Raw genomic sequence first — 23,337 nt, forward strand, 5'->3', positions numbered from 1 at the left:
ACATAACTTAACCCAGCCGGAACAACACAAGTACAACATAGTTCGTGCCAGACATAGTAACATTATTCTCACTCATTATTTTCTCACTCTTTCATCCTTTTGGTGTACTTAGTGATGTAATGAAGATCATGGAAAGACACTTGTTAGGAATGCTGTTCCTTTCCAGTCTCATTCCTAAAATAAATCTCTCAGTCTGTATCAAAAGCAGGTTCTCAGTCCATTAAACTTTGAGTGACCCTTATATAGTTATGTTGTCCTGAGTTATGTTTGTTCACCTGTCCAGCTTGGATCCTGTGTCCTGTTGCAATCACTAGTGTTGATCCGTATACATTTGTTTAAACATTTTATTGAGTGACCCTTATATAGTTATGTGTGTTTGCCCACAGATTGATGAGGGCTGGTGGCGTGGCTGGTGTAATGGCCAGTATGGACTTTTTCCAGCCAATTATGTCCAGCTACATAGCCCCACGCAGTGAGGTCAGCCGCTCTGGGGGACCCAAGGTCACTCCAGATATAGATGACACACAGCCAAGTGGATTAGATGCCCTAGACCACCGCAATGCCACCTTGGTTCAGCTGATGGCTGACAGCACAGAGCATCAATGTCAGTTGCCAGGAAGGCTTTCATTGTTGTTGCAATTGTTGAGGTAGACACTGTAGACTCTTTGTGATAAAAATCAGGAAGTTATTGTTTTTATAAAGAAGCTACAGTTGCCAAATTTTTAGCATATTTTTATTACTATCTCAGCTGATTGCTGTTTTAATGCTCATGATAACAGGTTTAGGACACTGCTTTGAATCTTGCTAGGTGGTAAGATAGAGCAACCTGCCTGCCAGGTATTATATACAAAGTCATTAATTAGGATGGTCTGATTGCAGCAACTGCTCACACTAGGCAGGTTTTGGCTGTATTGTCATCTCTGACTAGGTTTTTTTAATCTTATTTACTGATGTACCTACTTACTGATTTTTATTTGGTGCTCTTTTATTTTGATGATGCAGTTAGAGACAACAGAAGCTCTTCACTATGTAGGTTTGTGCTGCTCTGGTGTTGTCTCTATCCTGATTTTTGTTATTTAGTTAAATAGGTTTTTATATATGTTTTTAATATATATATAATTTATCAAATTGTTGGGGTCCTGCAATTGAGCTAATAGATTATTACAGTGTGCACATGTGATTGTTAATGAGTGCACATGGTTGTACCTCCTCACATGCCTGTAAGTGTGGCAGGTCACACCAAGATGTGTGTACATTGGGTGTATGTGGCTGTGTACATTTGAGAGCGCATATGATTGCATTGTATCATCAGAGGCTCACACAGAGACGTTACAAATTTGTGTACTAGTTGCATTAGGCAAGTAGGTCATAGTTATTCAGGAGGAACGCCAGACAAAAAGCATTTTAAGCATTACAGTATTTTGATTTTTAGACAATCTATCTAAGAAACAATTTGATACACAGCTTCTTGAAGAGATGTAAAATCTTCCATCCACAATGGTAAATGATCTTTGGAAAGACTAATTTCATATACAGTGGCTAGAAAAGAATTGAAGCAAACAGCATGTAAAGACAACTTGTGGTGCAACAAACTCCTGATACTGTTCTGATACTTTTCCTCCTCCTCCTTGTCACTTACCTAGCAACCCTGTACTTAGCATGAATAGGTAGATAGATAAAAGCATGAATGTTTAAGTCATAGGCAAAATTGGCCATATATCTGTTCACGATAATGCAGATTAATAGCACCAATATATATATACTTCTCCAGATTTAATAAGCTCTAGGCAGGTAGGCATGCACTGTTAATTTATTTATCAGGCAGACATTTTTCTCTTAAGTGTGATAGCTGAGACACCTACAGACATCTACATCATGGTTTGGGGAGAACTGAACTCCTAGGTGCCCATTCTCCTCTTAACCTAATCATGGGAGGAGGTTTCCAGTCTCTACACTCCATCCTTTAGTCACTTTTTATGATACACAAGGAATATAGAGACTAAGTTTTCTATACCTCATGTCTTATAAGTACCAAGGGCTTATCAAAAAAAGAGAAGATAAACACTTCATACCTACATTTGTATTCATTGTGTCAAGTAGTAAAACAAAATTAAACTTGTCAACATCCACAACAAAGTGATCTGGATTTATGTAAGGTTTTTCATCTGAGAGTATGGCATAGGAAGGCTAAGGTTACTTGAAACTAATTAAGAGGAGATAAAGCTAGATGCGGAAACAAACACAATATTGGAAATGAATTTACATTAATAGGAGCATGGGGGGTGAGATGTTCCTTGCTCACTCAGACCAAGCATTGCAACAACCAATCAAGTGTATTGGTCTTATGACGGCTGACTGTTAGCATAAGTATCAAAAATAGTGCAGTAGCAAACAGTGTCCTCTCATTTTAATTAATGTTGGTTCTTTGTGTTTCAATTATGCCTGTCAATCAAACATTACATTAAGTGTAAGGAAATGTCAAAATGTGTTTTTAATCAATTTACAAAATATTTCACTTAGTGTCTAGTGTCTGGTATGTAATTTTAATACCTTTTAGATCAAATGTTGTGTCTTCTTGGTACAGTCGAGGTCAGAAGTTCATTAACCTACACTCATTTCTGCTGTGGCAAACTTTCTCCCTCAGTGTTATGTCCCATGATCTGCTGACAGTCTTGGAAATCCTGACGATTGATAGATCAGAGGACTTAAGATTAAGGGAAAACGCTTAACACTGAGAGTGAGTGTGGTATGTTACGTGACCTATGACAATGACTACTCTATTTTAATGTTACAAGATTTTTATTAATCAATTTACAACATACAGCTTGAATTCAGTGGAAAATAAACTTGCATCAGGGACTGGGATGTGATCTAGGGAAGAGATATGATTGTATGTTATTATAATAATGGCTTCCACTTCAAACTGGTAGTAATACTTTTCTGTGCGTGAGGATTTTGAGTGAATGGTGAAGGACTGAATGCCTTGTTTTTATCACCATAGCTGTACTCTTCTTGATGAATGACAGGTCTTTCCTTCATCGCACTGCAGGGCAAGGAAGGAGAACTTTAATTCTCGAGTTGAAAGAGTCTTGGGGAACAATTTAGTATGGTTAATGGATGGTATTTTGTAATCCGTATTTATTTTAGACACCGATTTTTATCCTGCCGCCATGAAAAAAAAAAAATATTGGTCATAATGGTAATAGGGAGTTTTATATTACATTACTTATTTATTTATTTTATTTTATTTATTATTTGTTATTTTTTCCACATTTTGATGGTGTTGGACGGAAGTACTTTTGGTGACGGCAAAGTTTATGGAGAACGTTGAGCGGTCATTGATCGGCCGCGTAACTGCGTCATATCACTGTAACCTTTAGTACTAAAATTCTACTCCCTAACAGACTCCTCCTTGCTCACTGGTGGGCAGGAATTGATGTTCCGACAAAGAAAAACTGATTCCTATTAGTATATTGTGCGGACAGAGTAATAAAGTAATTATATATATACAGACATTTTTGAATAATTAATGTTGCCACTATTGATGTCTTTGCGTTTTTATTTAAAATGTATATACTAAGAATAATTTAGACATGAATAAAAGCTGATAAATCATTTGTATGGTTTTATTTATGAATATATAGATTGCCATAGAATTAGGATTTTTTTTTACTACAAAAAACGATCTTACGGTGTTTTACAACAAGACTATGGTGGAAAAGTGAATTTCATATAGGGTACATTTTGTGTCGCTTAGGGTGAATGGGTGCTGCAGAGAACAGATGTGACGCATATAGGACGTCCAGCAATGGGATACTACGCTAGTAGGCCTAGGCTAACGTAGTGGCAGTTGGCTTACTATTTATTACGTAAAACGGGGTATTTTCTTCATTAGGTTATAAAGTGTGAGATTTATATTGAAGTAAGAAAAGGAAAAGGAGAACAAAGAAAAGTAAAATTGTGTGGAGTTTGAGTTATAGAGAAATATTGGTGTCGCAGTATTTTACACAAGTTAGGGATGAGCTACACCGGCAAGCGGTTGTAAGATTGTCACATATGCCTGTCCGGAGACATCATACGAGTATATTATGCTATATGGAAGTTATTTTAAGTCATGAGTCAAAATGATAGCCTCAGGGTAAAGGCAGTTATAATGAATGTAAGCACTGAACAAACATCGCGGAAATACGGACACTGGCATAACAACAAAACATAACATTATATAGCGAGATGTGTATAGGTAATAATGACCACTCTGACAATATTTACAGGGTGAAGTGCAAATATTTTGCTTCAAAATTAAAATCGAAAATATGATCCTGTATGAAACGTTTAGTGGCGCGTCTGTTTGTCCCAAAACAATAACAACCAAAACATGTATGAAAACACTTAAACACAGTAACAAAACAGTTAAAACACAATACTAAATAGGTTTTGATACTCTTAAAAGAACTGATTAAAGTGTAAAAATGGGGAATAGGTTGAAATTTTTATAATATGATGTGATGGAAAGAGACGCAGCCCTCTAGGCGTGCGCAGTGCGGGGCGCCGTGCTCGAGGCCCCCGTGGCGGCGCTCCAAGATGGCTGACCTGTAGCACCCACACCACACTCCCGCTCCTGAAAATACCCTGTCAGATCCACACAAATTGGTGTTAGCTCCCCGCACTCCCACCGGGCAAGCCTGTACGTCCAGCTGACACCCCTGAGCGGCCGTGGACAGCGGGACACAGGCAGAAGTCGCCGGGAAGGGCCAGTAACAGTGTTGATGTGGGGCTGAACCTCCATGTTTACATTATTTTGAGGCGGCGATATTAGTGTTTGTGAGTGTTGTGGTGGTTCTCGAGGGTGACATGTGAGGCGTGAGTAGCCCCTTGCGTCCTCCCATACAGGATTTACCCCAGCGTGGCCAGACAGCAAGGCAATCACACTACACAGCGGAAGGCAAGGTAAGCAAACAACGGACTTCTGTTATTTTGTCATTTACTTCACTTCTCACTGATTTATGAACACCTGCAGTATATCTGTCAACTATTTATCCCTTCCCAAATGTCTACAGTTAATGCTCGTGAAGGTTTAGTTGCAATATACCAACTTTATGACCCGTATCTTATATTTCGCTTTTAACGTTATTTCTGAGTTGATAACATAATTTCCTTCGTTTTACTTAGATGCGTATCGTATTTCGTACTGGGGATCAAAAGGGCAATTCGTATGGATGGTTTAAGGGGCATATAAGTGACGCTGGTATCGTTTAGGAAAAGGGGCGGGAAGCGAAGGCCCGTCCTCCCGACCTCCTCTCGCTTTTCAAATCTCCGATGTTGTCTTTTGGCGTCCCTTGGGAGTGGAGCAAGCGGGTGTTTGATAGGATTTGTGGTGATTAGTGAGGTGCATATGTGAGTGTGTCTGTGTGTGTATGTGTATGTACGTGTGTGTGTGTGTGTGTGTGTAGTTTGCCATTTTGTTCGTGGTGTTCCCCCCCCCGTTCTCGTTCAAAGGTTGGCGTGTGGTAGGATTGAACACGTAGAGGTGGTAGGGAACTATTCAGCCTACAATTTGACAAGCTAGCAGTGCGCAGTGGGTGATGGTGGTGGTGATGGTGCTTGTAGTTTATAATAGTTGGAGTGTTTATGTGTGTGAAGGTAGCCCGAGCCAGTTGTGTTAGGAAGAGAGGCTATATTTAGTAACAGGACATATTTTTAGATGAAACTTGTATTTGTCGTGGATTTTGGTATGCATGGGTGAATATCGTGGTTAGTTAACTGAATATGAACCTGCTGTATATGATCAGATTGTCAAATAAACCTCATTCATAGTCTGCAAGGAACAGTCACCCTTGTGAATGTCGGAATGAGTGCTGTAATCCTCAACTCAGTAAGGATTTTTTAAAGGATTAGGTATTCGATATGGGGTTAGGTGCCTTAGGGATTGATAGTCTCAGTGCTCAGGGGATGAATATCAAATAGCCAGGAGTAGCTAGTTGGGGAAGCTAGGTAGTGAAGTTTGAGGTTTACAGTGTCCAGATTTATATATTATTTAAATTTTGATATGTTATAGGTAAAGTATTTTGTGAGGTTGATAAACCATTGTGGAATATTATGCTCAGAGTACCTACTGTATTTTATGCTACAAGTTGTAAATATTATTGTTTTTATATGGAGTACACATCACCATCTGGCTGTTATATATTGGTGGTGATTGTAAAGTTATATCTTATCTAAGTTTCCCTATAAACTCTCATATTGATCATTACCATCTCTATCAACACCTTCCTTAACTAAATACATATTACCCCCCAATACAGCAATACTCTATAGATCTGCAACAACACCACCACCACCATTTTCTTTTACTTCCTTGATCACCACCAACAACAACAACAATAACAATGATCATAACAATATGACAACCTGAGTACTAAGAGTTTGAAGCATTTGGCACTGTACATAACACATGGATGGTATAGAGAGAACTATACACCACAAAGAGGAAACCTGGGAGTGACTTAAATATAAAGCCATGACTCCACTTCTAGAGAATTCCCTTTGGGTTTGAGGCTTCCTGACAGATAATTCCCATGCCCTTAAAGATCACTTGTAGATAACTTCTATTGGCTCTCAAGGATCACTCATAATTTCCATTGGCTTTAGGATCACTGACAGATAACACCTTATAGACTCTTAAAAGATCATTTTGATAAGTAAATCCCTTGGTCTGTTAACCCTTTCACTGTAATGCAAAACAATGAACAGCACCACAAAAATGCATTAAAGAAGCATCTACAAGAAAACAGGGATGAAAAAGAACATATTTTGCAGTTTCTACCCAGTTTAAAGATTCAAGGTGGCTAAAGAACAAGTAAAGATGTCTCAGAGTGGTTAGTAATTAAGAAAAGATGTAGTTAAGGATCATTATGGTAAATAACTAAATTCCTGTGGCCTCTTAAGGATCATTGTGGTCATGGTGTCTATGGTCAGGACCTCAGTACATAAAACTCAGAATTAATGACCCTAGCATTTCCATATTTAATTCAACTTAAATAGACTCATTGTGTCATTGAGTCAGAAAATACTCTAAATAAACACCACCTTATTGGGAACTTACAGTGATTCGGTTTTGCTACTTCATGCTGTGCTTATTTCAGTGGTAAGGTTTCAGGGGTTGATGGGTGTGTGAAGCCAACATCTCATTCCTACATGGGTTTTTCTCCTCTCAGTGTGATATCTGATAAGGCGATGTTTGAGTAGTGCCTACCTAACCTTCGTGTGTGATATAAGTGCTGCATATTGATAACTGATTTGAGGAGTAGCTGTCTGGTAACTGTTGTCTTATTCATGGAGTCTGTATGGTTTAGTAATGCTTGCTAAATGATTCATGGTGGTCACATGTTAAATGTTTATATTTGTCAGCTATATACTCTTGTTTTGTTTACACTGATAGATGTTTGCACTTGGCAGGTATCTAACTATTTAATTTTTCATTCATTTCATGTGTTTTTAAGTTCTGTTTACTAATTTGTTACTGTACTGTACTAAATATTTACATTTGTCACATATTTTCTTTATTTTGTCATCATTTATCAGTTGTGAACTCAGTTAACTAATTCATGGCCAAATATTTATACTTATCAGATATTTCCTTCATTTTGAGATTAAAATTTTCTAATGCAAGTTATGTCAATGCATTCACTGCTATGCATGGCCAAATATTTGCACTTGTCACGTACTTATCCTAATCTCGTCTTTTTGTTAGTTCTCTTAACTGATATGCTGGTATTGAACATTGCCAAATATTTGTAGGTACCTATCAGATATGTGTCTTCATTTTATCTTTCTTTCCCTTCCTTTCACAAGAAAATATAGGTAAGAGAGACAAACCCTTCATTATCCAATCTTGTTAGTCCATCATCCTCCTGCTCTCTCTTGCCATGTACCTGACTGTCTAGTGAGTGAGATGTGACTCACAGCAGACCAATCTAGAAATATTGTTGGTCTTATAGATTGAGAACCTAATCCAGGGCAGATTTGTTTAAAAAAAATTTCATTAAGTTTATAGCCTTTTTTTTTTTTTTTTTATCCAGGGGAAGACTGAGAATGTGATGGATTGTAATGGATACCAGTCAATTTGGAAGGTTTTTCTAGCTTTATAAATTTATTGTAAGATCTCACAGTTCAGAAAATTTCAAAATAAATAAATCATAGACAAGGTTGACAGTTGATGAAGACTCATTGTTTGGCAAGTAAAATGACACTTCAAAACTTGAAATAAATTAAACAGATAATGAGCAAGATTGACAGTAAAGCAGTCATGATATAGATAAAAGTAAACAATGTATGTAAACATACAACCCTTCAACACACACACACACACACACACACACACACACACACACACACACACACACACACACACACACACACACACACTTGGATGATTGGCTGCCACCATTTATACCATTCAAAGTAATGAGCACTATTTCATTTTGGCACAGTAATTCCCCAGAGAAGTATTCACCATCGTAAACTAAGCCATGGTCTGAGAAGCAAGTAAATCTTTTGATAGGTCAGATGGATCTCTAGAGCTTAATATGATAGTGAAAGGGGGATTTACTAGTATATGATAGTGTAAAGGGGGATTTACTCGCGTGTGGCAGTTCTGGTTTAAGTGAATACAAGTATATGATGGTTCTCACCTCTCAGTGTGTTCAGGCCTGTTGAGGCTCGTTGAAGCCAGGTTGAAACTGTTCTTTTTTTGGTACGTGAGAAGGATCTGCCTTTATTCCTTTGTTGTGTCTATGAGTGTCCTTTCTCTGACTTGCTGTGATCTGGAATGATATTAACTAGTTTTGTATGTTCTATCATGAAGCCAAAACACATGCATACACACACATGCTTACTTGCCTTTCTCAGTCCTCACATTCCTCACATGTTGATTTTTTTTATCACATACCATTTACTATTCATGAAGAAAAGATTACCTAGTAGTACTCATGCCTTTTCATTTGCACACTTACATCCTCTCATTCATTCTTTCATTTCCCCTTTGGCAACAGCACTTTTCATCTCTCACTTGCCCTACATCCCTCTCATTCCTCTCTTGATGATACTATATACATACCACACTATTTGTGGTAGAAAGATTATGTGGGAGTACTCACACCTTTTCATGTGCACAGCTGTGTTATATATACCTCTAACATTCCTCTCTGTCATAAGATCTTACCACATCCCTCCCTTCTGATCTTTGCTCCCAGTGTTGAGATGACACAAGTTTTACTCAAGCTTTTCTGTGAAGGGATACAAGTCCTGCTCTTACCTCACTTGTGTAAAGTTGTGGTGGGGAGTTCAAGGACGTGTAGTCCATGATGAAAATTGATATCCTGCATTACTAATGTTATGTAAACAATAACATGATTATTATATTTTTACTGCAGTACAGTTAACTAATTATATATAAAGCATATGCATCTCATTAAGTTATTGCTGGTGAGACTGCATCCTGTGAACATATGAGATTAATTGTTTGAATGATGTCTTTTTATTAACGAAAAGTGTTTGTGATTAGAAAGGCTAGTGTGTAGTGTATGTAATGATTTATTAAGTGCAAGGAAGTATGAAGTAATCAGCTGTGTCATATGGAGCCAGCAAACCCATACACTCTTGTCTGATCTCTTTGTGTCACATATTGGAGAACGACCTAGAAGCCAGACAGAAGGAGTGTATAACCAAGCTGTTTGGCACATCTCCATTCATCACTTGTCAAAGGCTGACCTGTGTGAGCATGGAACTTGTCTTTCTGTGTGATAAAGTAATGAATAACAGATGAGTGTGTGTACATTAAGATGACATAAGCCAACATATGGAATGATAAGTAATCATATCACTCTGACTTGCTATTTTGGTTATGTGATTCAAAATATTTTCATTCTATTAGTATGCTGATTGTTTACTACAAGTACAAGTCCCTACAGTTTCATTAATTACTTTTCCTAGGTAGTACTTAGTCTTCATAATTTTGCTTGCTTTAAATTATAGTTGCTTGGATAAATTAATTGTCTCTGAGTTGTTTATCAATATAGTTAATTTGTGAAATATGAATGAGATTCGTATACATATGTAATGTGACATACTCAAGCAGAGAGAGAGAGAGAGAGAGAGAGAGAGGAGAGAGAGAGAGAGAGAGAGAGAGAGAGAGAGAGAGAGAGAGTATGGTCAAGCAGTCACGTTACTTCAGAAGAAAAAAAGAATATCACCGTTGTTCTTGTCTGCAGACCAAACCTTGAGGCAGCCTTTCTTTATTGGAGACTCATTGCCACAGAGATGCAGGTGTGCACGCCTCAGAGTGCTAACCTTCATGTCACTCACAGTCTGCAATCCTGGCAATAACACTTTTTGTCCTGGTCTCATTTCCTGTGTGTGTCCTCAGTGCTTCCAGGAAAAGGGAGTAAGATGATCCAACCACTTGAGCCATAGGGTAGCTTATGTTTAGGTATTGGATGTAAGGAATGTGGAGGCTGATTTGGAGAAAGATACTGTTGATCACAAACTTTATATTGTGGTGTGCCTTGATCATTATCCCACTTGTTACTCATTCTGCCTTATCAGTAATCAGATGAGAATTAATGAAAACTTTCTCTCTCTCTCTCTCTCTCTCTCTCTCTCTCTCTCTCTCTCTCTCTCTCTCTCTCTCTCTCTCTCTCTCTCTCTCTCTCTCTCTCTCTCTCTCTCTCTCTCTCTCTCTCTCTCTCTCTCTCTCTCTCCCATCCATAACCAATGCAGTTTTTTGTGTAGATGCTACATTTTAGTTTTGGTTTTAATTCTGTGTTCATACTGTTTGTGTATGCAGGGTATGTGTATCTTGTAGGAAAATAGTGTGTGTGTGTGTGTGTGTGTGTGTGTGTGTGTGTGTGTGTGTCAGAGGTGATATTTGTGAGAAAGAGATATGCAGGTCAGTAAAAGTTTAATGGAATATCATCATTGGCATTGTCAGTCTTCAGTGCTGGAATGTCAGTAGTCCTGGAGGCAGTGATAGTGTAGCTGATGTCAGTAGTCCTGGAGGCAGTGATAGTGTAGCTGGTAGTGGCAGTTTTGGTGGTGGATGGCAGTCTGCCTCTGCACTGTAGGTGAATGACATGCATCTGTTAAAAGTAAATGGGGGAGGGAAAGCCTGCTATTTGCTGCCTACTTATGTCAAACGTATCATTTGCCACAGCATGAAGAGAGAGAGTTACTTTTTATGTGAGCAGGAAAATTACTCTTGATGGGTATTAGCAGCCTGGATGATAATGTGAGTGGTGGAGGACATGATTAGCCATGTGTGTGATAAGGTTGGTGGCAGGCTGAAGTAATGGCTCTCGTTATTGGCAGTTGTGGTGATAGATCATTGTCGTAGAATTAGTAGTGGGCATTAGTAGTGATGGAATGGAATAACAGTAGTAATGATGACTGTATTAAGTATTGCTACAGCTTCTACCAGCATCAATAATAATGATAATAATGGCAGTCAGAAAAAAAAAAAGACTTGCTTAAATAGAACTAGCTTTAAATATTGCCAGTCATGAAGTATATTAACCTCCACTATAAAATGTGTGCAATGTTTATTTATTATCTTCATCATGTAGTTTTTTTTCATGGCCACCAACACAAATATACTTCTGTGCGGCAAAAGTCAAATGATTGAAGGAAGGGCATTGCTTGGCAGGGACGTATTGGCAAGAATTCCACCAATATATAGTCACTGTCTCAAAATAGCCTCCTGTCTTGTCGTATCTGTGGAAAACCAACACATCACCACAACCACAAGTATCACTAACAGACTATAATTACCATGAATATGCTGTGAGTGACCTGCAGCAGTATTACTTTCATTGTGCTCATGAGTTACTTGTTTACTTACCAGACTTGGGGAAAGGGAGGGACAGGGGTGGAACATGTGATGGAGTATGTATGTGAGGTGTTCAAGTGCTTCTATGTAAATTCTGTCCTTGAAGATTCGTGTGAAAATTTTCCTACAAAAATATTTCTTCCATGACTAATTCTTCCTGTTATTTATCACGTAGACAATTATTTTGGGGGAGATCTTGTGGTAGGTGGGATGTTTGATGTTTGTTGGGGGAGATTTTGGGGGAAGTGTGTTGGAAGGGGCATTGGAAGGGGATGTTTGAGAGGAACAAGAGTGGGGGAATGTTTGGGATGTGGAGTAGGGGAATGTGGTGGAAGGATCATGGCAGGGAAGTGGTTGAAAGGGACAGGAATAGAGTGTTTCAGGGAGGGGTACAAGTAGGAGGGGTGTTTACTTCTGGTGTTTTGCTACAGTGGTGTGGGCATGTGTTTCATTGGGCAGAGAAATACAAAGTAAAGGTTGTGGTTGTAGTTTCAGTGAATTGTTTGGTTGGTTAAGTTTATTTAGCTTTTCTTAATTATCCTGAAGCAGATGGATCTAACATAAAAACATTACAATGTGAGTTATGTATTAACCAACATTGTAATCTTCATGGTTGTGCTGCTTGTGATATTGCTTTGTTCTGTTTGTGAGTCCTTAGCCTGTATAGCCTTTGTGATGTGCTCTGTTCATATCACGGCTTTGTTTTGCTTGTGAGTGTTCAGTAGCCTCAGAATGTAGTCAGTTTGTCTTTTATCTACAATGCAGAGTTGATACAGTGCATAATCTTGACCACATGTTCTTACCCACTTCATCATTATAATAATAATAACACTATTTAATGTGCTGAGTAACAAGGTAACTATTATCATGACTAGGATTTTACAGTGTGTGGCTGTGTCTTCCTCTTGACTCATACCTTTTCATTAAGTATCAGGATTAATGCATCAGAACTTGCATTGTGACGTGAACATCTTGCCTCACTCTGGTCTTTTAGGGATCACCGTGGCATGTGCTGTTATCAGAGGGTTGGCATGCATAAGTAGTATGTGGTGTTGAAGGGCTGCAGCATGCTATGTTTTCCATCTCATGTGCCTGCCTCCTCTCAGGCTTTGGATGGGATGAGATGCTGGTCATTGTTAGTGAGGAAACAGGAGATGGGAAACCTGGAGGAGGAGGAGGAGGAGGAGGAGGAGGAGGAGGAGGAGGAGGAGGAGGAGGAGGAGGAGGAGATAACCCTTTGTGATACTTTCTGGGTGGTTTCTTTTAATCTGCTGCCTGAAGATACTGGATTTGTAAGGTGGGATTTTGAAAAGGAAGTGGGATTGATAGTATGCATAAAAGTGTTAAGTGATGTGTCGACTTGGATGCAAGATTGACATGAGCACCACTAACACACACACACACACACACACACACATGCATGGTTGAAAAAGTGTGGTAGGCTTTCACTCTGTCATCAGTTCAGTGACAGACGTGAAATGTGCTGTCATCACTCACCACTTCCTCTGTTAGTACGCAAGTTCTTAGAGTCAGATGGGAAATGTAATAGACATGCTATGAAGATATCGGAAAGGATACAAAGAGCAGCAACTAAGATGGTGTCAAAATTGGATGTTGATAGATGAGTAAGGTTAAAAGAAACTAGATAAACAATACTTGAAAAGATGTAAAAAGATGGAGGAAATTAAGGATCTTGATGTAGAGGAGAGCCTAGATTTTTTTGAGGGAAAGAGAGAAAATGAAGATGCCTAAATAACAAACAGTGACATGGAATGAACGTGACTATGAAAAAGTGTACATAAAATACACAGATTTGAAAGCAGAACTAGTGAAGGGTAAGAAGAGGGTGAGAGAGGAAGTCATGGATGAAATGAAAGGCTGGATTATTGAAAGTGATAAAGCAAATGTTGACTTTAAGGAAATAATTGAAAAGCAACTGGGAAAAAATGAATATATAGAAAAGGAAGTGAAGGCACTGAAAAACGACGAAGATCTGTTAAGAGATGCAGCAGATAAGAAAAGTGTTATAGTTTATAGAATAAAGGAGAAAAATCTAACAAAAACTGAAAAGAGAGGAAGAAGAAACAAAAACTGAGGGATTTGTTGAAAAAACTAAATGATGAAGATAACACTAAATTCAAGGAAGTGGAAGTTGTCTAACTGGGACCTTATCTGGAAGGCAAAATTAAACCCATGAAAATAAGGCTAAAATCACAACAAGCAGCAGAAGAGATACTAGAAAGGATATGTGAAAGATATAGTTGAAAAATGCAAGGATGAACTAAAACTGTTCTACAGATTCATAAATGGAAAAAATAAACCAAAAGAAAAACTAGAAAGGTTGAAGGCTGGAAATGAAACATATAAAGACTTTTCAAAAGACAGTGAATTGCTAAACAAAAAGTTCCAGCAAGTTTTTACAGAAGAATTGGAATTTAAAGAATCAAGATGAGAAGACAAAAAGGCAAATGTGGGAAATTACAGTAATCAAAGAAGTTTATAAAATGATGGAGGAACTGGAAGAAAGAATATCAGGTTTCATTTTAAAAGAGTGCAGGAAATTATTAATCAAATCAGTATATGACATAATGAAGTGCTCATTATCAACTGGAAGAGTACTTAAGGAAAAGAAAGCATAGTGCCAATTTTTAAAAGTGGAAAGAAAGAAGAACCACTAAGCTATAGACCAGTATCAATGACCAGCATAGTATGTAGATATGTGAAAAAGTGATAGAGAAGTAGTGAACAAAATTTGTAGAAAAATATATGATGACGGAAAAAAAAAAAAAAAAAGGAAAAAAAAAAGTATGGCTTTAGACAAAAAGTGATCATGTGTAACAAATTTGATGAGCTTCTATTTGAGTGACTGATGTAACACAAGAGAGGGATAAATGGGTAGACTGTGTATTTAGATCTAAAAAATGCTTTTGACAGAGTTCCCCACAACAGGCTACTGTGGAAGGTAGAAAATATAGGTTGATAAAAAAAAAAAAAAAAAAACTGGGTGGAAAGTTAATTAATGGAAAGAGAAATGAGAATGGTGGTAAAAGATGTAAAACCAAAATGGAGAAAACTAGATAATGGAGTACCACAAAGATCAGTGCTAGCACCAATACTTTTCATGATCTACTTAAGTGATGTGACTGAAGGAGTAGAGTTACTTAAGTTTGTTTGCAGACAATGCAAAATTACAAAGACATATAAGAAACAACAGACTGTGAAACTCTACAAGAGGACTTGAATAAAATCTGGGACTGGAGTAAGAAATGGGAGATGGAATTTAATGAGAAAAAAATGAAGAGGCCAAAATGGACATATGAAATAGGAAATGAAGAAATAATAAAAGTACAAGAAGAGAAAGATCTGGGAGTGATAATACAGGATAGTCAACAGTTAGAGAAACATGTAGAAAAGATATTCAGAGATACATATAGAATGGTGAGAAATATTGGAACAGCATTCCTCTTCAAGGATAAAGATATAATGAGAAAGATAATTACCACTATGATTAGACCAAAGCTGGAATATGCTGAATCATTGTGGTCTTCCCACAAGAAGAAACATGTAAAAAACTAGAAATAATACAAAGGATGGCAACGAAGATGGTTCCAGAACTGGAAAAGTTAACATATGTAGACAGGTTAAAGGAAATAAATTTGCCAACATTGTAACAAAGAAGAGAAAGGGGAGATTTAATACTTATATATAAATTGTGGAATAGAGTGGAAGAAATTGATAATGAGAAACTACTGCTAAGAGAAGTAGAAAATATGAGATACACACGAGGCCACAGGAAAAAAAAAATAAGAAAAGGATGATGGTTGAATAACACAAGGAAACATAGTTTCCCACAGAGAAATATATAAGTTTGGAACAGGCTAAGTGAGGATGTAGTTTTGGCGATGAGTATGCACCACTTTAAGGAAAAACTGGACAAGTGTAGATATGGAGATGGGACCACATGAGTATAGTTCAGGCCCTGTAAATTACAACTAGGTAAATCGTAAACACACACACACACACACACACACACACACACACACACACACACACACACACACACACACACACACACACACACACACACACACACACACACACCTTCCTGCTTGATTCACATTTCTGAGAGACTTAATACTTGTTGATAATGTGACTACATGCCCTCCTCTCTTGCAGCACACATGTATATACTCAACAGACTGTACTAGATGTCAGAGGTGCATGGGAGATACACTGTGGTGATTCCTTGGAGCCAGACACACTGGCACCTGGCACCTCTCCCTCCTCCTTTACTTGCCCACCCACGCCTTGATGCCAATGTAGTGAGATGCCAGTGGATGAGGAAGGAAGGGTGAAGTGTGTTAGCAGTTTCTTTCTCTCTCTCTCTCTCTCTCTCTCTCTCTCTCTCTCTCTCTCTCTCTCTCTCTCTCTCTCTCTCTCTCTCTCTCTCTCTCTCTCTCTCTCTCTCTCTCTCTCTCTCTCTCTCTCTCAGGGAATGTAAATATTGGATAGGATTTAAGGGATGTCAAAACTTTGGCCATAAAACTTACCATAAAACTTACCACAAGTTTGGGATTCCAAAAGATCTGTTGTATTTGCTATAGCCATTGAACAAATCCTGAAACTCCAGTAGGTTATAGGTAAAATTATTCAGGATATAAAGCCACACTTTTTCCTGTTAGCATTACCTATATAAATCACAAAATGTCAGATGTATATTGTATGTATAACTTGTTTAATTTTCCACAAGTAGGTGATGTTGGTGATGATTAATATAATTTAGTGGCATTGTAACAGCTGAAATCGTATAACATTGAAAAAAAAGTTGATAAGATAATATTTTAAAGTATTGCTACAGAATGTATTGGAGGGTGAAAAATTGAAATGATCTCTGATAAAAAAATGATGATGAGGATGTGGGACAGGAAGGAAAGGAAGCCACTGGATGATAATTATGGTCTGATATCAGGTGTTATCTCTCACACCAGAGGAGCTGTAGGGGTTTAGGCTGTCTGAACAGCACTGGTGTTGTGATTCATTGTTGCCCGCCCCAGCACGGTGAGGGGACAGTTTGGCAGGGGGTGATGAGCAACAGTGATGGTGGTGGTAGGGGCAGCACTTCTGTCCCTGTGATTGTGGCAGTAAATGACAGCAGGGAGGGAGGGAGAGAGGAGAGTAATGTACCAGTGAGGCATCATGATGAGTGTGCAGGTGTTGTTTGGACTGTTCCTGTTTTTGGGATGTAATGACATGGATATCCTGTTGTATGTGTGTGTGTGTGTGTGTGGTGTGAGAGAGAGAGAGAGAGAGAGAGAGAGAGAGAGAGAGAGAGAGAGAGAGAGAGAGAGAGGGGGGGGGGAAGGGGATGGATTCAACTTTGTGTACCTTATTTCTGTTAGTGTGCAGCATTAATGTATCCCGGACAATGTTTCAAGTGTTAGTTCACTCTGGTGCTTGGTTGCCATGGATATCAATGCTGTGGATGTGGGCTGACCACCTTGTAATCACCTGGCTGTTGTAACATAAGGAAGGTTCATGCTGGGTTGTGGTGTAGTGACAATTGCAACATAGTTAACATCCATAATCTACCTGAGAAAACATGGAAATATTACATGTTACAATTCATGTCCATGTACTGCACTGGAAAGTTGCAAAAAAAAAGATTGTTTGAGGTAAAGAGTTTGGAGATTTTATATTTTCCATCCAGTCTGAGTGAATGTGAAAGATTGATTTATTGGTATTTTGAAACGATTGAATGCAAGGGAAGCTCCTTAATTGGTGTCTGGATGTCGTTTGATGCTGTCTGTATTCAGTGGTTGCTGTGTGCTGGTAGTGGATTGCTGGGCTGGGTACATGTTTCCACCTTATCCATTCATCATATCAGTTGCATTTATTGTAATATCTGTACATATTTAATGGAGTGCTGATGCATCATTCGCAGCAGTTTTGTGTTCCCATTCATTGCAGCATCCATCACTTTTTCCTGCTGTGTCTGTACCTCCATTCACTGCTGCATCAGGCTCTGGTTACCACTGTATCAGCTTGTCCATCACTGTGTTTGGCTGTCCAACTCATCACCATGATCCCTGGTGACTGATGAACATTTCCCATGAACAGGAATGTTAGTGAGCCTCCCATGTTTCTCTCTCTCTCTCTCTCCTCCTCTCTCTCTCTCTCTCTCTCTCTCTCTCTCTCTCTCTCTCCTCTCTCTCTCCTCCTCTCTCTCTCTCTCTCTCTCTCTCTCTCTCTCTCTCTCTCTCTCTCTCTCTCTCTCTCTTCTTATTGAACTGCTTGTCAAGTGCTAAATGATGACAGGTGCACTTGTCAAGGGGAAGAGGATTTTAGAATTGGTGGCCACTTTCATTGTTTTGTATATCAGTAGATTGTGATAGGTTCCTAATTTTGATGACAGATACAATTCAGGAGCTCCCTTATGGAGGTCAGGTGGCCTTTTGAAGTCTGGTTATTTTCTTATGTTTTTATACTCTTCAAGTTGGTGCATAGCTCTACATTTTGCCATGACATCAGTGTTTGCTTGTGCTTTCCATGCCAGGTCGTCACTCCTTGATTGTAGTGTTTGATGTCAGTAAGATGGGAGAATATTAGAGAAGCTTGTTCAAGTTTTGGTACCTTCTTTACAGAGGCACAAACAGTATTTTGATGCCTTTTCATTTTAAACAGAAAAAAAGGTTAATCCTCAAATTCCTCTCTTGGCTCTACAGTAAAAAGAGATTAACCTTTGATAGTTTAGCTGAGAATAGGGTTTGATTTAAGTTGAAAGTTTTTGTTTAGTATACAGGTGTGTTCATGGGTCTGTAGGAATCAGACAGGGCTCTTGAGTTGCCAGCAGGCTCCTCTCTAGACACTACCCCACTCACTAGCCTCAGGTAACAAACACTGGGTAAACTTGGCTGCTGTTCACAGAGACTGAGGAAGGTATTTCTGAGGGCAGACCACTTTGGAAGCAATAGGTGTTGTGCTTGTTAAATACTCTGTCACTTACACATTGTACCAAGGCAAGCTAATTTTCTTATCTAACCTTGAGTGTCCATTACTAAACCTTAACTGGCTCTCTTGCATTTACTCATGCATCCACAGACATAGCAGAGCACACAGTAACCTCTTCCTGGCAGTAGATTTAGGTGTCCCAAGGCTGACACCAGTTGTTGACCACAGATGTAAAACAAGTGTGCCTTTTGTTCGTGGTGGGGTTTAGTTACCAGCCATGAGCTCTGGCAGCATCTTACAATACTCATACCCATGTTTGTGTGGTTGGCTATCAGTTGTTATTACACTGATAAGCATAACAGAAAAAATCGATATTGATAAACAGCAAAAATTGGTAATGTTTGTCTAGAAATGGGTGGTGTTTTGTTATCAGGGAATGGATTTTTTTATCGTGCGTTGGGAAGAAAGTATTTGTGCAAGGACTACAGTAGTGCTTTGTTATCTGTGGATTAAAATTGTTGTCTCTATCTATTATTAGCACAGTAAAGAAAGAAATGCTGTTAGTGTTAGTTAGTGGAGAAAGTTTGTTATCTGTGGGTATATTTGATTCTTGTCACTACATTGGTGTGTTCAGGATAAAAAGAGATTGAAAATGAGGCACTTTAGTTTATTTAGAAGATTGTGTCATGTTTGCCTGCCTTGTCTTAACTTTGTTGAATACTTGGATGAAGGCAAAGATTTCTGGCGCTGAAGTTTGCACACTGTTTGGACGTGGCATCCCTCATGTCTTAACTTATTGCTTCCGTTGGGGTCCCAGACAAAGGAAAAGATCAATAACATTCAGATGAATAATGAATGCCACTGCAGACTTCTCAAATGAGAGACAGGTGCAGCAACAAAGTGTTTTGAATTATAGATAGACACTACTCGTACAAACTTGTTGCTGAATCAATGTGTTGCAACTTTGGGTCTGCCTTCTTGTTTTCACTGTGAAGCAGGGAGAGGATGAATTTGAGAATAATATTCTTCGGGATACTGCTAACACACCCTAATTGCTAACCAGACTGACTTACACTGTCAAGCAAACTTGCAGTGGAGTATCAAGAAAACCTTTGAAACTTAGGTGGCCAATCCTTTCTGGACCAACCTATGCAAACTTTCAGAGAGAGTTGCAATTGAGGATGAATTTTTCATATATTTTTTTTTTTTACAATGCTTGGCTAGCCTCTGATGTAAAATAAAAAATAATGTAACACAGTGAAGGGTTGTTTGTTTTCATTCTATTGCTTACTATGGTAAGCACTATCACTATGGTGATAGTGGTAGTGATGTTAGATGTCCATTCCTGAAGTTTGTTGACAATTCATGGGGTTGTGTGAGAGCAGCTTGAGCCAAGCTGAGCAGCAAGTAGCTGCTGGAATGTGGCATTGTGGTGTATTTTGAGCCCTGCCTTGTACTTACCATGTAGTGTTTGTGTGTGAGTGGTCCTGCATCTCACCCCACTTGCTCATTCCCTCCTCCCTCAAAGGTCATCATTGGCGTCAACAAAGCATCTGCCAAGAGGTGTGGTTCCTGGCTGACCTTTCTTCTTGTGGACTTTCCTTGTCTGTGTGGGAAATTGTCTGCCTCTCTCTCTCTCTCCTCTTCTCTCTCTCTCTCTCTCTCTCTCTCTCATCTCTCTCTCTCTCTCTCTCTCTCTCTCTCTCTCTCTCTCTCTCTCCTCTCTCTCTCTCTCTCTCTCTCTCTCTCTCTCTCTCTCTCTCTCTCTCTCTCTCTCCTCTCTCATTTGCTATTGTGGTGCTTTAATCAGAATGGGACTAAAAGTTGTGGTGTGTGTGTGTGTGTGTGTGTGTGTGTGTGTGTGTGTGTGTGTGTGTGTGTGTGTGGTGTGTGTGGCCTTGTTTGGTAAGGTCTGGTTTTTGTGCATTTGATTACCTCCATCCTGGATGAGTATTGTTTTGGTTCAGGTTGGGTTAGGAAGTTGTACCAGGGAAGGTAAACCTGGGTGTTTAGGTGAGCGGGTTATTATTGTTGTTGTGTTGTTTTTGTTGTTTGTAAATGTCAGCATCTTCAGATTGTTATTGCACATTCATGGACAGGTACACAATAGATTAATGTGTAATTATAATCATTGGTATTAGACTCCATTTGAATACTCTGTCAATGATGTTCACTTCTTATTTGGGCAAACAAGTCCTGCTGCTGCTGCTTCTGCCACCACCTCCACCGCCATCAGTACCACTACCACCTTCCCTTTTTTACTGTGTTTCCTGTTTTGGATGCTCATTTGACCTTTTTCTGTTGCTGTGTATCAGTTGTCACTTCATGATTAGGAATGCGTGAACCTTGCTGATGATACCACCACTACCACTCTTGCTACTGTACTACTACTACTACTACTACTACTACTACTACTACTACTACTACTACTACTACTACTACTACTACTACTACTACTACTACTACTACTACAAAATGAAGAAATCCACCTGACTTCACATTCATCAATAAAATAATTGCAAACACAACACTTACCTAATGGAATCCCCACCAAGTCTTGGATTCCCTTTATATTTTACAACACCGACATAAACACATTTTTCTGAAAGCTAAATATGGGAACCAACAGACATCCTAACTTTCTACCACTTCGAGCCTTGACTGTATGTTTGGAGCAGGCAGGCAATCAGAGCACACAGCATCAAGTCTTCCCAGTGATCGATGCAGACTTAATCTTTTATCATGGCTCGCTGCTGCTGCCATCACACCACCACCCTTCACTGTGGCCATGTTGTTCCTCAACTTCACTGTACATGCCTGCCTCCCATGCACCAGCCCCCTCCTGTCTTTGCCTCAGCTCCACCACTTCACTCTCTGTAACTGCCAGCCCCCCTCACCCACCCTTGGGAACAAAGCAACGCCACCACTCCACCCTGTTCTGCCCCAAGCACTCCTGTCCAACTCCAACTCTGCATCCCTTTTTTTATCATTTCGTTTTTGTGTTTTGACTGGGTGGTGATTATGCTGCCAAGTTGTATATATTTAAACTATAATTATGTAAAGAGTAGTTATATTACATGGATGATGCCTGAATTTTTCGTTAGAGAGAGAGAGAGAGAGAGAGAGAGAGAGAGAGAGAGAGAGAGGAGAGAGAGAGAGAGAGAGAGAGAGAGAGAGAGAGAGAGAGAGAGAGAGAGAGAGAGATGGGGAAAATAGAAGTTGTAAGGAAATGAAAGTTGTAGATTATTTAGCATCATGATGTAAGTCTTGTGGTTGTAATGGAACCACAAAGCTGCAGCATGTTGCTTTTTCCTCCTGTGCATCATTTCCTGAATGAGTATTCTATGAATGCCTCATTATACTTGACATTCATTCCATTTGTATTATGTTTTCCTACACTTTCATCCCCTCCTCCAGCTGGTGTTATTTGATATACGTATGTGTTAATACGCAGCACATGAGGTTTCAAGTCAATAGAGCTTATGTTGATATTCTTGTAGTGTATTGCAGTTATAGAGTTGCATAAGTGGAAACAAACTTGAGATAGACTAGAGTATTACATTGTTATCCCTGTGTTTACCAGATACCTCATATATATCTTTGTGTATGGGCAGGTTTGAATGCCTGATACTCCTGTTCTCTCTCTGGAATGGCCTTGGGGCAGTACAGAGTGTGAAATATTATATATGTGTTACACAACTTCCTGTGACGTATGAAGTGGAAGTAGGGCTTTGTGTTGCATGAGGATCACTGGTGGGTGTATGTGTGTTCTGTGATAGGGTTGTCATATGACTGTTCACTTTTAAAATGCTGCATCATGGTGGGACTGTTTGTCTTGTTTGTATTACTGCAGTTTTTTTGTGTATGTGTGTTTGTGTTGTGTTGGGAGCCATCTGTCTCTCTGGTTTTATGATGAGGGTAAACTGTGTCTGTGTGTTGTGGTGCTGTGAGAGAGGATGTGTGCCCTGTGTTGTTTTAGTTTATTCCTCACCTGGTGCTGTGTTGCAGTTGTGTTGTGTTGTGTTGCAATTGTGAGGGCTTGTGTGAAATAGTTTGGTGGTGGAATTGTGTTATGTTTAGATGATGGTCCTGTGTGATGTGATGGTGAGGCTTTTGTTTTGTTTTTGTGATGGGGCTGTGTTACATTAGCATTTGTGCACCAGAGCAATCAGCCTGCAACAAATGGGTGAAAGGGGATAATGAAATATGGCTATGTGTGTCAGGATATGAAACACAATTTTTATCATTGTGTGTGTGTAAAAGTAAATTTTAAAAAATATATATACATACATACATACTTCTCTGTAATGTGGTATTTTTAATTAGGGTTTTCCCTGTTGGGAGATCCCCAGACTTGGGTATGGCACGCAGGTAGACAAATGGGAGTGGCTTGCTGGGGAGTGCCCTTGGGGGAACACCTGAAGCAAGGCATCTAGACCAGGTGGAATGCAGTGGATTACTCCCTTACACATGTCTCCATTTGCTTAGTTGTTGTGATGGTAGTTGTA

General features: G+C 39.1%; 2 protein-coding genes across 19 annotated transcripts in view; both read left to right on the forward strand.

Moving 5' to 3' along the window:
• The window catches only part of LOC135105809 (src substrate cortactin-like), a 28,057-nt gene extending 24,442 nt beyond the window's left edge, over positions 1-3,615 (forward strand). For all 15 annotated transcript variants that reach the window (XM_064014367.1, XM_064014370.1, XM_064014379.1 and 12 more), the window contains one exon: positions 387-3,615. In XM_064014367.1, the coding sequence (XP_063870437.1) occupies positions 387-476 (90 nt within the window). In that variant the 3' untranslated portion in view covers positions 477-3,615. The remainder of the gene's footprint in view (positions 1-386) is intronic.
• Positions 3,616-4,487: 872 nt separating this feature from the next.
• The window catches only part of LOC135105808 (uncharacterized), a 48,328-nt gene continuing 29,478 nt past the window's right edge, over positions 4,488-23,337 (forward strand). For 3 of the 4 annotated variants that reach the window (XM_064014362.1, XM_064014365.1, XM_064014363.1), the window contains exon 1: positions 4,490-4,947. The gene's annotated coding sequence lies outside the window, so the exon portion shown is untranslated. Of the gene's footprint in view, positions 4,948-23,337 lie in introns of all 4 variants that reach the window. The other variant, XM_064014366.1, reaches the window with a different exon arrangement.

The sequence above is a fragment of the Scylla paramamosain genome, chromosome 12, assembly GCF_035594125.1.
Source record: "Scylla paramamosain isolate STU-SP2022 chromosome 12, ASM3559412v1, whole genome shotgun sequence".
Taxonomy (NCBI): domain Eukaryota; kingdom Metazoa; phylum Arthropoda; class Malacostraca; order Decapoda; family Portunidae; genus Scylla; species Scylla paramamosain.